This window comes from Thermobia domestica, chromosome 2 (assembly GCF_964235325.1).
Source record: "Thermobia domestica chromosome 2, izTheDome1.hap1.1, whole genome shotgun sequence".
NCBI lineage: Eukaryota > Metazoa > Arthropoda > Insecta > Zygentoma > Lepismatidae > Thermobia > Thermobia domestica.
Window position 1 is genome coordinate 21997317 of NC_137455.1, and position 17061 is coordinate 22014377.

The 17061-nt window shown below is 36.6% G+C and overlaps 1 protein-coding gene across 1 annotated transcript in view; it reads left to right on the forward strand.

Moving 5' to 3' along the window:
- The window catches only part of LOC145671191 (orexin receptor type 2-like), a 466286-nt gene that overhangs the window by 300155 nt on the left and 149070 nt on the right, over positions 1–17061 (forward strand). The window contains exon 4 of the mRNA XM_081740045.1: positions 5323–5435. Within this exon, the coding sequence (XP_081596171.1) occupies positions 5323–5435 (113 nt within the window). The remainder of the gene's footprint in view (positions 1–5322; positions 5436–17061) is intronic.

Consider the following 17061-nt stretch of genomic DNA (forward strand, 5'->3'; position numbering starts at 1 on the left):
GCAAATTAGACAGGGCCAAATTTTTTCTGTACACTTTACATGACCAACTTAAAACAGCTGGGTAGGGTAGCGCACGAAAATAATACAAGGTAGCGCGCGAATTCTGAAACGTTCGGGATCGGCAAAAATGCATCTGCTCGGGCCAAGGGTGGACCGAAGACAGACTCCTGGCGGAAAAGAGGCTGTGAGACTCTCAGTCAGTGATGCCAACCTGAAATGATAAAATATCCCGTCTCGAGAGCATAAATTCCCATTGTGCTCTTGAATTACCCACACTATACTATTTAATAATGAAATTTTCTAAACTTAGAAAGCATAAACAGTGAAATTCGTACATCTGCTTTATATTGCTGCTACTTATGAGCGATAAAAGCCATACATTTTTCGAACATATTCACAAAGGCAAGGAAACCTAAATATTGTACGGTAAACGACATCTCCTATCCATGTTTGAAGTTATATGACTAGTCAACCTTCACCTCGGTGCTGTCAAAATTCAGCATATATCAATAGATATAATAAGTCAGAGTCAATAGATATATAAACAATGCATACACATCAAACCTACACTACTTGACTCATAACAGATCAAGTAATCAAACCAATACTACCTGACTCGTGTTTTAATACTATCTATAAACTGTAGGCTCTTTCGCCGCTCCCTGTTTCTCCTGCCACCATATGTACTAGCACGTTCTTCATGATGCAGTTCCTTTTAAGGTAATTTCCAACCAGTTTCTCTTCCTCGTTTTTATTACACCTAAAATTGTTCTTTTTTTCCTACTATTTCTAACACTTTCTCATTTGTTTCCCGTTTGATCCAGCTAATTCTCTACATTCTTTACCAAGCACATATTTTCTAAAGCGGAAAATGTTCCCTAAATACCTAAGCTCACTATTTTCAGCAGGTGCACAAATTGGGTACCATTCTATCTACACGAATATTATATATGTCGATTACAGGAAACCGCTTCTCGCTATCTATTACCATATTTACTGTACAGTGATTAACGTTAAAACCGGAAATGGTTGATTTCTACCGCTTCCGGTTTGAATATTACATTCATCTGGGTACTCGATTCTTAACTATTAACTCTGTTCATCGTGGCCAAAATTGATGGTAATCCATCAGACAGTTCTAGAGACTGTTTCTCTGACGAAGTGACGGACAGAATGAATATATAGTTTTGGTAAACTAAATTCATTAATGAGTGATGATGGAAGAAATACAAGAAAGGGAACCGAGAGAACCACGGGAAAATTTGCAAACACAATATTAGCCATTGAAAACCCACATGTCCTGGATTAGAATACCATAGATGAAAACTCTACCACTGAGTCATCAATCACCCGCTTATTAGTTTTATTAATTATTATATTTATATAAATTAATGAATGCCTGCTTATGTTAATTATTTAACAATTACATTGTATGCCTCGTAACATCAAACATTATAAATTTGTATTTACTGTACAAAGCGAATGTTATCAGAATGGTTGTTAAAATTTCTTTTCTTTCACTGCCTTTCATCTAGTCAAATAGTAGTTTGCAGTGCTTTGGAGCAGCTGCAGGTGGGAAAACGATAATGTTTCAGGCATACTGGCGACTTTTTTGTGTTAAAATAACACCTTCCTTATAAAGCAGTAAATAACTGCAGTAGCAATTCTCTACCTAAGTGATAAGACATCTCCAACTACAAGAAACTAATACTAGATAGAGTATATATTCATTATGGTGTATTTTTTAAATATTATTTTAACAGCTACTAGCTAGGGATGGCCAATTCCAGAATTTATACTTTCTGGAATCGGAAATCAAAATCAGAAAAATTCCGGATTTCGGAAAAATGAATTTGTCCGAATTCCAGATTTTTCGTTTCCGATTCCGGAGTTAAATTACTTTATTCTGTAACATAGAAAGTAAGTATTTTTTTAACTAGGGACTGAAAAATGTATGAAGAAATAAGTATCGAACAAACAAAGTGTTCGAAATAAAAATTTAATATTTTGGAGGGAGAAATAAATTTGTGATAATATTAACGCTGGAAGTGGAATGGGAAGCAACTTTGAAAACTTAAATAGGGGCTTGCATTTTTTATTGCAGAATTGCATTCTATATTTAAAAACAATAAATTTTATTCTAAACATTTTTTTCGATTCGTGATAGTTCTCTCTGGAACCAGTGAAAACTAGTTTCGCTAAATTTTCTGCAATTGAAATCCGTCTCGTTTTATTCAAGAATAAATCTCCGATAAACAATACCAGTGTTGTACCTCAAAAGTTTTTCTCACTCATGGTATCTGATGTATGTTTTTGGTAAGAATTCAGATAGTTGAAATGTGCCAGTGCAATTAGGTGTAGCATGCAACGGTAATCGTGGTTGGCAACCAAGCATTTCATTCGCAGGACCTTACCGTAGCAATGTTGCCAATTACGGGGAAAAGTTGCTAAATGTAAGATGTTGACAAAAAAATCATTTTGACGATTAGCGACATTTTTTGTGATTTTTAAATGACGATTTTTCAACTTACAAATCTAGCAATATTTGTACTACGAACAACTTATCTTGTAATAAAACACTGTCAGTTTAAAGCAGTTTTGGTATATACACTGATCAGCCAGAACATTATGCAACCTACCTAATAGTCGGTATGTCCACCTTTGGCACGGATAACAGCGGCGATGCGTCTTGGCATGGAAGCAATGAGATCTTGACAGATCGCTGGAGGGAGTTGGCACCACATCTGCACAAGTGGGTAACCTAATTCCCGTAAATTCCTAGGACGGAGGTGATATGCTCTGACGGCACGTTCAATCACATCCCAGAGGTGTTCGATGGGGTTCAGATCCGGCTAATTGAGGTGCCAGCGCATCGATTGGAACTCGCCACTGTCTCCTCGAACCACTCCGTCACACTCCTGGCCTTGCGACATGATGCACTATCTTGTTGAAAAATGCCACTGCCGTTGGGAAACATGATCGTCATGAAAGGGTGTACGTGGTCTGCAACCAGTGTACGACAGGCCTCGGCCGCCATGGTGTCTTGCACGAGCTGCACTGGATCCATGGATGCCCACGTGAATGTTTCCCAGAGCATAGTTGAGCCGCCGCCAACTTGTCTCCGTCCCGCAGTACAGGTGTCAAGGAGTTGTTCCCTGGAAGATGACGGGTTCGCACCCTCCCATCGACATGATGAAGAAAGTATCAAGATTCATCAGACCATGCAGCTGCGTCAAGGTCCAATGGCGAAGGTTACGTGTCCATTTCTGTCGTAGTTGTCGATGTCGTTAACATTTGCACATGGATGGGTCATCGGCTGCGGAGGCCCATCGTTAGGAGTGTTCATCGCACTGTGTGTTTAGATACACTTGTAGTTTGCCCAGCATTAAAGTCTAATGTTAGTTCTGCCACAGTTCCCCGCCTGTCCTATTTTACCTGTCTGCCCAGCCTACACCGTCCGACATCTATAATGAGGGGGGAGCCCAACTCCTCGACGTTTGGACCTCATTTCACCTTGGTTTCGCCACTTTCTGAAGACACTCACCACACCAGTCCTCGAACATCTCATAAATTGTGCAGTTTCCGAAATGCTCGTGCCGAGCATCAGGGTCAGTGCCCTTAGTCAAACTCAGATAGATCGAGCGCCTTCCTCATATTACCCACGGTCAGCACGCTCGCTGATACTACAGGCACCATACGTGTGTCTTACTAGTAGGCACTCCTCGTCAGGTGACGCTTCTATCGTCTGGACGGGTTTATATCGGTAGTAGGTAGGTGGTCATAATGCTCTGACTGATTTGTGTACTTCTTTTCTTTGTTTTTGTTTGTTCTAATCAGCACAAGCGGGGATCAGTTGGAAAAATATACAGCACAACCACCTTTCCACAATTTCACTTTGTTTTCCGTTATTCCTTGCCCTCTACGAACAACAAATCGAACCTTTAGGTCCTTTAATTTGCATAGCTTCCGTTGAGAGCACAAGTAATGCTGCATGAACAGCAAGCAAATTGAAAGACAAAAGTGGAATGGGTGCTAGAAAATGATGATTTCAGGAATGTGGGTGTCAGGGTGAAATTTCAGTCCCCTCTGAGTTACGAAATATCCCTATGCTCACTCCCTTGGTCGTGCTCAACATAAGTTACCAGGATTTTCGCATCCCACTTCATTCATTTCCTTGCGGGGAAAATTTGTGAATTTTTTTCTTTGTGAACTTTTAATTTTTATACATGTTCAAATAACTTACAATATAGCCAGTACCGTGCCGTGAAAAATCAGCGTCCGGGGAGAGAGTATACGACAGTGTCCCCATACATACGAGTGAGGTCGACAGACCAGACACAAAGCGCTACCATGGTTGACGCGGAGCGTAAAAAAATTTAAAAATAAACCATTTTTCCTTCATTTTGAACTTCTTTTAGTACTTTTTCCTTCCATTTTGTATATGTGCACGTGTATTTTCCTAACATGAGTAATATTATAGGACCACTTCCTAAAGCAAAAAAAGGATTTCAGTACATACAGTACTAGTTTCTTTTTTTTCTCATTCGCTCATCCGCGTAACTCTCAGCCGGTGCCTTGAGCATTCAAAAAGGACGAGGTATCATCATTGCGAATGTTTCTTTTTTTTCGTATCTTTTATTCCTTAGCAAAAGAAAAGGAGAGGAAAAAGAAAAAGGAAGGGAAGGGAAGGGAAGGTCTTGGACAACCACACACAAAGAATTGACAAACAAAACAAAACAGGAAACCAAACAAACAAAAGACAAAACAACTAAAACTTCTAAAGTATCCCAAGTAATTTTTCGTCTGTCTTTTCTCTTCCCTTTTCCTTTCTCTTTTCTCCCGAATTTTGCACCTCCCCTTACTTCGGATCCCGGGGCCGTTGCCCCGCTTGTCCCCCCTCATGGCACGGCAGTGAATATAGCTACTTTATGGTGTTAATTGTGTATTGTTATCCACGATATTGTCCACCACAACTTACTTGGCGGAGGATAGAACCAGGAACCCATGCACCAGAGGTAAACGCTGTACCACTGAATGTTTAAAGAGAATTGACTTTAATTAAATGTATGTTGATAGCGGCGGATCTAGAAGGTGAAAACTCGGGGGGGGGGGCAGCCAGAACCCATTCTATGGTAGGTATATCATGAGATGACTATAAGCTTCCAAAAATATATAAATAAAAGCTTAAATCATTTCTGTCACTCAAAAACTGGGGGCCTCTGTTCCTCAGGCCCCGGGCTAAAACCGCCACTGTATATTGATGTTTCAGTCTGTAGTGCTATAGAATTGATTATTTATCTCTCCGTACTCTTCCTCTTTCAGACTCATCGTGGTAATTCCACAAAACGAGACAACAACTGCGATTTCGAGTTTGTCCCACTGGCTCTGTTACGCCAACAGTGCTGTGAATCCAGTCATCTACAACTTTATGAGTGGTATGTAATACCGTTTATTAATTTATCTATTACTATGTGTATACAGCATGCTATTTTTGTTTATTTACGTTATCACAAGTTACGACGAGAAGTTTATGGATCCCAAGGCCAAGGACGCCTGAATCTCATATACTAGGGACCCTAAACTTGCTTGAGTAGAAGTTGGATGGTGCTTTTCACACTCATATTTTGTTCGCGCTTGACTTTAGCCACAGGAACTAAATACACCTTTCTGATTGGTTGCAGTTTGCGATTGTTCAAACCTTCTGATGTATGGATCGTGTATTATAGTAATAAAAGAAAATTGTCACTTTGTGTGTTGATAAAAATAAAAAGATAAATTATGTTTGGGTTACATTTCTTAAGGCATTTTTTCACGCGTTACTTTAAAAAAATATGCATTTTGGTCACAAGGAAGCGGGTGAGGTTCGAAGTTGGACCACTCACCCGATTGTGACGTAATGTCATGTGGTATTATCATGGAAGTACAGGTGGAACAAAAAGAACCTTGCGGTGCTTCTAACCTCCTTTTCTTGCTGACGCTCGCTCAGCAGTTTCGTAACGTAAGTAAATCACTCTTTATGCATTATATATTACGTACAAGGGCAATAAGTATTATTTTTATTTTATTTTAATGATAAAAGTATTATGAAAATTAAAAAAAACTTTCCTTGGTCCGGGTTTGAACCTACGTTAAAAGCGATTTTCATTACTAGCATGCTCTGCCGCGAAGACTGACAACAGCAGGCGTTTGATTTGTGCTATATGTATGCTACATGTCGATAAACGGATAACTTCAACCAATCAGAACCGTGTATTTAGTTCCTATGGCTAGAGTCGAGCGTGATTTTAAATATAGGCTTTTGACATATACCAGCGTCTGTATAATAGACATAAACTATTGAACCTTCTTAGACTTTCAACCAGAACACTAGGACAGGGAGAGGAAATAAATTCAATTTATATTCATTCTTAGTACATTCTCGTAAATGCTATTAATATGAAATACGATTTTCCTTGATGAGCTACGTTAGAAACCAAGAGCGTTTGAAATGCACTGAACAATTAGCACAATTTAATGTAATTTTAAAAGCTTCTGAATATTGAAAAACTATTACAAAATAAATTCCTAGACACATAATCTAATCAAGTTAATATAAAGCATGGCTGCCTTCAGAAGAAGAAGAGATTTAGAGCTCTTCAAGAAAGGAAAATAGGAGAGACAGATTAGCACAATGAATGAAGTACTTCTTCCGACGAAATACTTGATTTTCTTATCTTAAAACAAGAAATAACTTAATCTCTATTCCTTCTTCAGTGATGAAACAGATTGTTATCAAGTCAGTGACAGAAACCTCCACGATAATAGAGCTGTCAAGTTCAAATAAAACGCTCTGTCGCCTTTTGTCGAAGAAACAATGGACTGAATATATTAAAATTTTAAACTAGAATCTCTGTTCTTCCCTACTAGCAAATTAAATCTTATTTTGTTTACTTGCAACGAAATATTTTTTAAGGATTTTTAGATTTCATATTTTCCTCAATATACAGGGTGAACAATTTATCTCGAAACGCTCTTGTAACTTTTAAACTAATACAAGGTGTGATCAAAAAGTACGGTTAATGAAGTCGCATAGTGCCATCTATCGCCGTTGTACACATTTCAACTAGTAAGACCGGTAGCCTAAATCTTTGGTACAGTCAGTATTGAGTTTGAATGAGTTGTGACATGTTAGTTAATTTCCAGAGGCAAAAGAGCGAGAAGTTTGTCACGCGCCAACATTACGTTTTGTTCTAAGCTGCAAAAGCGTACCAAAGAAGCTCACGAAATATCCAGATCAGTGTATGACGATAAATCGGTGACATTGAAGACTGTTTACAAGTGGTATGAGCGATTCAAAAACGACAAGTTGGTTAAAAAACTAGTAACGATCGAGACGTCCTTCGACGTCAAGAACAGATGAAAATATGCAAAAACGTAACACAAATGATTCATGCAAAACAGCAGAATGACTATGCGAAAGCTTTCTGAAGAACTAACATCTCGTATGGTCCGTAAAAATAATCTTAACTGCCGGTTAAATGGGCAAATGGCTTCCTTCTTCATTACGAAAACGCGCCGTGTTACACCTTGCTTTTGGTCCTCGAGTTTTGGGCCGAAAAAAATGTATGTTTGTCCACATTCACCATCCCCTCCAGATATAGCGCCATGCGATTTCTGGCTCTTCCCAAACTGTCCTTAAGGAAAACCTTTCGACACCATTCCTGACATTGAGACGGTCACGACAAAGCACCCTTCCAAAAGAAGTCTTCCAGAAATGTTTCCAGTCATGGATTCAACGTTGGGATAAGTGCACTGTTAGACAAGGACAGTAAGGTGGATCATTAGGTGTTCGCAGTGCTATGATAAACGCTGCTTAAATAGTGTGGTCTTGCCAGATAGTATTGAGTGTTTACTGCAGCCAACTAATAAAGGAAGTAATCATGGAATTCTGCTTGGATACTTATTAGAGAAATTAGTTTTTGACCCTTACCGCAATTCCGCTTCTCGAACTGCAACGTTAGAATCCAGGAATTTTCTTATTGTGACTACTACAGTAAACGTACAAATTTGGCAACAACGCATTATGGCGTTCTGCGCAAGTTTCGTCTCAAAATCTATTTCCTTAAATGTAAATTAATATTTAAATAAAATATGAAACATAACACGAAAAACGGTCAAACAATATATCTATTTCGTAATAAGATCGTTACTTTAAAATACTTTACACATACAAATAAACATTTCGTAAAAAAAAAAAAAAACACTTCTTGTAAGATCTTAACGTAAGTGCCATCTTGTGTGCTCATTGTGAAACGAATCAAATATTTTCTTTTATTTGTTACATTTCTCGATATCAGGAGACACAGCCAAATGAATCAGTGTCTTGTGCTGTAGCTGAAACATTACTCTATCTTATAGTACAATATTTATAATATGTAACGTTTCATTGCGCAGTAGTTAAGGCAATGAGCTAAAATATGTACTGACTTCCGGGTGGTGATCCACCTTAAGATTAAATCAAATTCCATGTAAGCTTATTACTTTGTTTCTAATAAAATTATTCACCGTATTTTTTGATAACATCTCGTACATAGAAAGCGCTGAAATTTCGTACCATGCAAATATGGACTAGGAGATATTGCATGGCATGCTATACAAAACCACCAGTGTTGCCAATCCAACATAAATTTATATTATTTTTCAAATGACACCGCATCAGATTATTACATGTTTTAAATTTACACGATAATCAGAATCTTATAATATCACAAACTTAATTATTATTCAAATATTACAAAAACTAACAACACTATAGTATTCCAAACATCCAAAATTAGGGCCGGCTATACCATACGTGCGACACGTGCAATTGCAAGGAGTGGCTGATTTCGAGACTCGGCAAAAATCTGTCATAACTATGTTAGTTAAAATAAATATTTCTTGTTGAAAACAGATTTCATGGCAATGACAGTTAAATTTACTAAGCTGACTGTCTATTCGAATACTATATTCATAAATCATGTTTAAGTCTCATTACTTTAAGGCCACATGAACAGTGCTAAAACAAATGGTCAAATAAATCCCAGCATGAATTGCTTGATTGTTGTCATATACAAGAACTCAATACTCGAATAGTAGCGAACAAGTGTTCCATTTACTTAGTTATCATAGTTTTGATACGAAAACTAATCTTGTCTTGTCCTTATCATTGAAGGTGGAAACCATTTTTGTTTTAATTTTTTAAGAGATGTAGAAGGAAAATCAAGAAATACAGATAAAAGAGCTAATTGTATTGGAATTGCAAACTGATATAGGGGAAGTCAGTTGAATATGAGCATAGTTAATGAAAATACTAACATATCTCAACAATGATGTATTACAGAAAGTAAAAGGTATCACCAAAAGAAAGCCTGATCCTTCGTCTACAAACGCTAAAAAGTACAATGTTATACATGTTTTTGTTTGTGAGTAATAAACAGGTTAGTAAGGTAGGTGCGCAGTGCTCATATTTTCCGTAGTACAAGGGTAATATGAGCACTTCATAAGGCAAATATAATCAGTGTTTCTTTTTTAATATTTTCACATAAAATACAAAGCAGATACAAAAAAATGTACAAAAGAAGAAATAAAACGTAACTGATTACAATAACGAGGAAAAAATGCACGTAAAAACAGATCATTTCAAGAATCCTGTCTATTGGTTTGACGTAAATAACTAGGCACTAAATCTTCTACAATAATCACAAAGAAAGAACTCAGGTCACTGAACGTTCACAGAAAACACATGATACCAGTCTTGGCACATATCACACTCGATCCATTTTTCCCTGTTGGACTCTTCACAAAACTTTCCTTCACAAATATGGCAAATACTATCATTCTCCTCACACTGTATGAATGAGCCTATCCTCTTTCCTAACGTAGCATTTCTGGCGTTTTCTTCAATAACACTATTAGTATCCACTTGTGCTATAGATTTATTTATGGATGTCTGCTTCTTCATCTTTACAGGAAGTCTTTCTTTTGAAATGCCTTTGGACTTAAGCTGTATTATCGATAGTCTTGATGTAAGTTCTCGTGCTTTTCCTCTGTATTCCTTTTCTGTTGCTTCATCTCTGAGTAGTAGGCAGAGTAAAAAGTGATTGACAATTTTCCGCGGTGTTTGAGAAACTTGGTTGATAGTGTTTCCTGGGGCGATTGATGGTCCAGGTTGAAGTTCAGTGTTTGCGGAACAGGCAAGTTCTTGACCTGTAGTTGTATAGGTTGGTGATGTGTGCACTATAGCAACATTAGGTAGTATAGAAGAGCTTGTTGGGTCATTATTACCAGCAGATGACCTTAAAGATTCTTGAGAAACATCGAGAGAATAATTCTCTGCAACATTAGCGTAACCAGGAATAGCATATACATCTACTGGCCACAGTCCAGTTGCTTTAAATGCACTTGAAGCAATTCCAACAATAGCATTAGTATTCCATCTTCGTGATCATTTCTGCAAATTCTAATTTGGTAAATACATTGCTGTTATAAACTTGAAGATTGTAGAATTCATATCATCCATGTTATTACAAGTTATGTCATTACAAAATATCTACTTTAGTTAACATCTGGAAAAGCTCATCATGTTCATTTCTCTCATTAGTTTTAAAAAAATATGTGTGCTCATATTAAACTGAATTCAAAAGCTCATATTTCACCGACTGCTAATGATATTTTTTACACGTTGTAGTTGGCAACTCTGTTTATAGGAAAGAAGTGAACAGAAGATTGGCGTTGCTTTCCTGGACAGAACTGACTATAAATGCAGTGACAAATTATATATAACGCATAGATACCAAGTTTTAGCTTATTATCCACGACCTTGATTTAACTATAGCTCCAAAAAGCTACATGTTTTTATTCTAGGTACCTGTAAAATTGTCTTTTATTTCACAATGACTGCAGCGAACGAACTTGGACTTATCTCTGCAAATTCACTGAACCCCAGATAATGCTACCAACTTCGTTGTTTTACTCTTGCGCAAAGTATGTGTGCGCTGTGTGAGTTTAAGCTTCGTGCTGCTCATATTTTCGGACTGCTCATATTAAACTCACTTCCCCTATTGAGATTGAAGCTCGATATTGAATTCTATAAAAAGGATTACCATCTTTCCTCTGCAGGTGTGCTTGCTTTTTCTTTCACTAACAAAGTACGTTACTATTTAAAGAAAATACAGACAATGAAATTGTATATGTAGTGTTTAGGCCTTTCTGAGTGTGAGTGCTTTTTCTTATCCCATTCGTTGTTTATGATGGAATAGCATACTTAAAATCTTGGCTTTGAAGATTTGTTCTTTTTGGAGGAAGTTGGACAGCAAATGATGTCATTGCATGGGGCGGCAAATTGCCTAGGGTCGGCCCTGTTCAAAATTTAGAAACTTGTAGAGCAGGAATATCGCACGTGAGATGGAAGGATCATTTCACATCCGAAGCACCTTACTGTCGAATACTATGGTCGTGGTATAATTTATTTCAAATAAATAGAAACAATGTTAAAGGATTTTTTTTAATTAAAGGGCTCTATTTCGAAAACAAAAAAGTACATCAAACCACAAAAATGGTATTCAGTAGGCGTAAAGTTTATAACGCCGTTTATAGCAATTTAATATGTCAAGCTGTTTCGGATAAAAGAAAAATAGGGACAGAGATTGCTATATTGCTTAAAATAATGTATTTGTGTGATTTTTTTTTTAAAAAAAGAAAACACTATTCTTATTTTCTTTTTGATTTTATGACATTACGGCAATAATTATTTTGTAGTTATAATTGCAAGAAATCGCAATTACTTAATTTTAAGTAGTGTTGAAAATTTTTACAGTTGTAACCAGAAATTGTTTGAGATATCAAATTGCTGAAAATGACATTACGATCTTTACATTTATGGTAAACCATTTATATGGTTGCATGTGGTACTTAACCCTTTTGGGATTTATGGTAACTTTTGTTACCATGGCGTAGTGTTATCCTTGACCGCTTATTTAGGTTCTATTTAAGCCGGGGTTTTTTATTGGTCAAGTCAAGAATGGACAAAAGAACACCCCAGATGCGTTTTGGACACGGACATTCAACTTGGCGGTGCCAAGTGGGAGCGGAGGGACGTAACTTTCTTTTTTCTTAAGGCAAATTTCAAAACTTTTTCACGCCCTCAGTTTTCAAGATAGCAGATTAAAATTTTGCATACAGACTGTGTGCACTTTTGAGTATTTATCATTTTTTGAGAACCCTACGTGAACCTGGGACCGGGCCCGAGGGGTGCAAGTGGTGTTTTCTGGAAAAAATAACGGTTTTCCTCAAATTTCCCAGTTCAGGTACATGATACGGACATGTGAATGATACCAATGAGAAGGGCTCGTTGTGCTGGAGAAAATGTGGCGTTTCAACCATGACTCTAGGTCAAATATTGTATTGGATGCAGTGAATTTTTATAATATAAAGGCTCACCTTCAGACCTTCCAAAATGTTTCCACTTATAGTTTCCAAGATACAAGATTGAAATTTTGCATATGCATTGTGTATATTACTACGTATTTTTCAAAATATTTTCATATCCGTACGTGAACCCAGGCCCGGGCCAAAGGGGCAAAAATTTCCGGGGAGATTTTTCAGAAAAATGTCCGGTTTTTCCCTAATATTTACGTTCAGGTGTATGGTACGGACATGTGAGTAGTACCGTTTAATAAGACTCATTATAATGAAGAAAATGGCGTTTGAAGCATGACTCGAGACAAAATATTAATATCGCAGTAAAATGTTAATATATATTCAAAAATATAAATGGGTCACCTTCAGACTTTCAAAAATTTCTCTTGTCCTTAGTTTTCAAGATACAATATTGAAATTTTGCACACATATTGTGTACGTAACTACGTTTTTTTAAAAATAAATAAATTCAGATAGGCTACATGGACTTCGGTCAGAGGGACGCTAAAATTTTATAAAATTGAAAAACTACCGTTTTTCCCTGATATGCCCGTTTCTCGTGTATAATACGCACAAGCAAGTAATACTGTTGAAAAGGATGCTCGAATATGACACAAAGGAGATATGAACCATGATCTTACGACAAACAATAAGGAAATAGTCGCTGTTTGACTGAAAGTCTAAACTTTACCTAAGAAAGTGGAAATTCTAAAAGGGTTAACTAAGCAGTTTTCGAAATGAAAGATTTTCAAAAAAGTGATTTTTTCGATCTTTTGTAACTTTGTTTCTGTTTATTAAAAATTGAGCGGATCATGGTCATAGTATTCAATTATGACATACTTTCGATGTACACTTCCATGCCCATTTTAATGTAACTTATTACTGTTGTAGAGACCTCCATAAGTTGAATGTTTGTGGGTGTTAGTGATTCTGTAGCGTCCTTAGTTTGTAACACTGTATAATATTGTAAGTTTTCGTTTTACTTGCATATTTGAAATGCAAATGTAATGAAATCTTTAGGTTTTACATCTCATGGTTATGCCGACTAGGCTAAAGGAGACGGTGATAATGAGAAATGAATGGAATAGTGGAATGAAGAAAGTGGGAGAAAACGGGAGAACCCAGAGAAAGGTCCATCATAAAGCTCACTTGACGCTAGCTACGATCAAACCAAGAAGCCCATGCACCGGAGCTGAACGCTCTACCAGAGCGGCCCCAATATGTTTGAAATGCGTAATGATATGACGTAGTTTTAATTTAGAAAAAACACAATTTTGTCAATTTCTGTTGGGATTCGCAACACTGGTTATCTAGTGGTATTGTAGAGGTTGCAAAAATTCAAACTTTTCATTCTATTTGGTTAAAAGTTACAAGGGAGTTCACGATAAATGGCCAACCTGTATATCTATCTAAATTAGCCACTGAAAGTTTCATGGAGGTAATGGTCAATTCTTTCGTAACTTAATTGGCCAAAGAAGAACGTAAAAAAATATACAATACTGAAAACAATGTTCTAGTGGTCAACTCTTTGGGATCTTAATTGACAAAACAATAGCGTAAGGCAAATACAGTACTGAAAACAGTGCTCTAGTGGTTAATACTTACGAAATTGAATTGACAAAAGAAAAACGTGAAGTATATACAGTATTGGAAACAGTGTTCTAGTGGTCAATTCTTTCGGAACTTAATTGGCCAAAGAAGAACGTAAAAAAATATACAATACTGAAAACAATGTTCTAGTGGTCAACTCTTTGGGATCTTAATTGACAAAACAATAGCGTAAGGCAAATACAGTACTGAAAACAGTGCTCTAGTGGTTAATACTTACGAAATTGAATTGACAAAAGAAAAACGTGAAGTATATACAGTATTGGAAACAGTGTTCTAGTGGTCAATTCTTTCGGAACTTAATTAGCCAAAGAAGAACGTAAGGCAAATACAGTACTGAAAACAGTTCTGTAGTGGTTAATATTTACGGAATTTAATTGACAAAAGAAAAACGTAAGGCAAATACAGTAATGAAAACAGTCGTGTACTGGTTAATACTTACGGAATTTAATTGACAAAAGAAAAACGTAAGGCAAATACAGTAATGAAAACAGTCCTGTACTGGTTAATACTTACGGAATTTAATTGACAAAAGAAAAACGTAAGGCAAATACAGTAATGAAAACAGTGCTCTAGTGGTTAATACTTACGGAATTTAATTGACAAAAGAAAAACATAAGGCAAATACAGTACTGAAAACAGTCCTGTACTGGTTAATACTTACGGAATTTAATTGACAAAAGAAAAACGTGACAAAAGAAGCAAGTAAGGCAAATACAGTACTGGAAACAGTGTTCTAGTGGTTAATATTTACGGAATTGACAAAAGAAAAACTTGAAGCATATACAATACGGGAAACAGTGTCCTAGTGGTCAATTCTTTCGGAACTTAATTGACAACAGAAGAACGTAAAGCAAATACAGTACTGAAAACAATTGAGTACTTACAGAATTCAATTGAGAAAAGAAAAACGTGAAGCATATACAGTAGTGGAAACACTGTTCTGTTGATCAATTTTTCGGAACTTAATTGGCAATAGAAAAACGTAAAGCATATACAGTACGGGGAACAGTGTTCTAGTGGTCAATTGTTTCGGAACTTATTGACAAAGGACGAACTTAAAGTACTGAGAACAGTACTCAAATTGGTCAGTTATTTAGGAACTTATTTACAAAAGAACATAAGTCTATATATTACTACAAGAAAACACTGCTACAATTTGTCAATTCTTTCGGAACTAACTAGAAACGACAAAACTGTTGTGAAGGGATAAATGAAAAAGGATGCGATGTACTTAAGAATTTGATTTCGTATCTAAGTAGGTCTAACTTAATCATTATACAGACATTTCATTGTATAGATATATTTGCTATTTAATCGGCACATCACCACTCAGACTTCTTATACTGTGAAGACGTCAGATGTTCGACAGGTGTCCCTTTATAGAAGGCATACACTATTTCCCTGCTTTCAGCATATAAAGATAACGCCTGTCTAACGAACCAATTATAATTATCACGTATAGTATCACGTAAAGAGAAGCAACTTTTGTTATCAGTAGTAAAATTGTCAAAAGGGCTATACAAGAACTGTGAGTAAGTCCGTCTAATACATCCATTAAAAACACTTGGTCGTTTGTCACTGCCAACGAGGAAGTACAAGGGATACTGACCTTGAGTAATGGTACCCTTACATCTTGACCTTCGAGTGACCCTAACAGCAGGAGCAGTAAATCTTACGATGGAATTCAGAAGGATAGTCAACTGCCACCTTTAACCCTACGTTGTAATTAACCTTTTTGCCGAACATTTTCCAATCCATTTAATTGCCAATGTAAAACGTACTAAAGAAACAAACTGCTATTAGAAGTGGAAGGTCAAGACTGTTGAATAAACGATGGAAAAATGGTCATTGGCCAACTTACACTTTAAACTACGGTTGTCCAACGTATTTTTCAACTTTTTTGTTATCTCTATTACCCAACCATCATTTTACATAAGGTCTACCAAGTGTGTTGCTCGTGAAAAAATTGGTTTAGTGTCTTGCAAACTATATGGTATACTTACTACGAGGAATATTCGATTAAATTTGGAATAATATGTAATGAAATGTTTTGTTAAGATCTGATGAATACATAGAATAAAGGAGATGGATGATAAGTGAAAATGAACGTTAATGAAAGAATTGATAGAATATGAAAGAAAAAAGGAAGAGGAAAACTTCAGGAAAATCCCAGTTGTCCATCACAAAATTTAAGCGGAGGTCCTTTGTACCGTACTAGCAGTGTACCACCGTGCAGTGAAAAAATAAATTCATAAAACTAATTTGGTTCTTTACTCATTGTCTTGTAAATAAAGTATATTTAATGTAGTTAAGCGACTTGTTCTTATTTCTTCAGCCAGTGGCGTTCGCAACAGGGTATCGAGGTTATAGTATTTCTCCTCGTTCTACAAAGTATAGTATAAAATCAGAAATATACCACGTCAAAATATGTGAAAATAGCGGAACTGTACGAATGTTGGTCTTTGAACCTTCCTTGACAACATTCTGTGTATCATGGCTAAGCGGTTAGCGTACGCGCCTTTGGCGTGGGTGACCCGAGTTCGATTCCCGGCGGGAGCTCATGTGGTTCGGATTCCACGTTAATCAGTGGGTCCCGTCTCCTGTAGCCTCGCTGCTGAAAGTCAACTCAACGACATTATGTGTCCGCCAGAGCCTTCAACACTATCACAGTAGTAGGCCTTCGGCAATTTTACAACTCACCGAAATTATTCAGCTAGAACATTAAACTGCAATGAAATAGTCGGGTGTCACATGTTATTCGTTGTAATAGCAATCATAAGTTTTTTCGTACAACCCCCCTCCCCCATACTATAATTAAAGCGAAGGTGGCGATGTTTTACGTTTAGATTTGTCTAAGAAAAATATTGATAAGCTTTTTGTATTTCCAATATATAGAGAGAAAATGATATAAAATATTTTATTTTTACTTCCAACGCTTATGACCTTTACGCTGAAGCAGACGGATGATTATGAAACTACTAACTAGTGGAATGAGAATGTGGAAGAAAATTA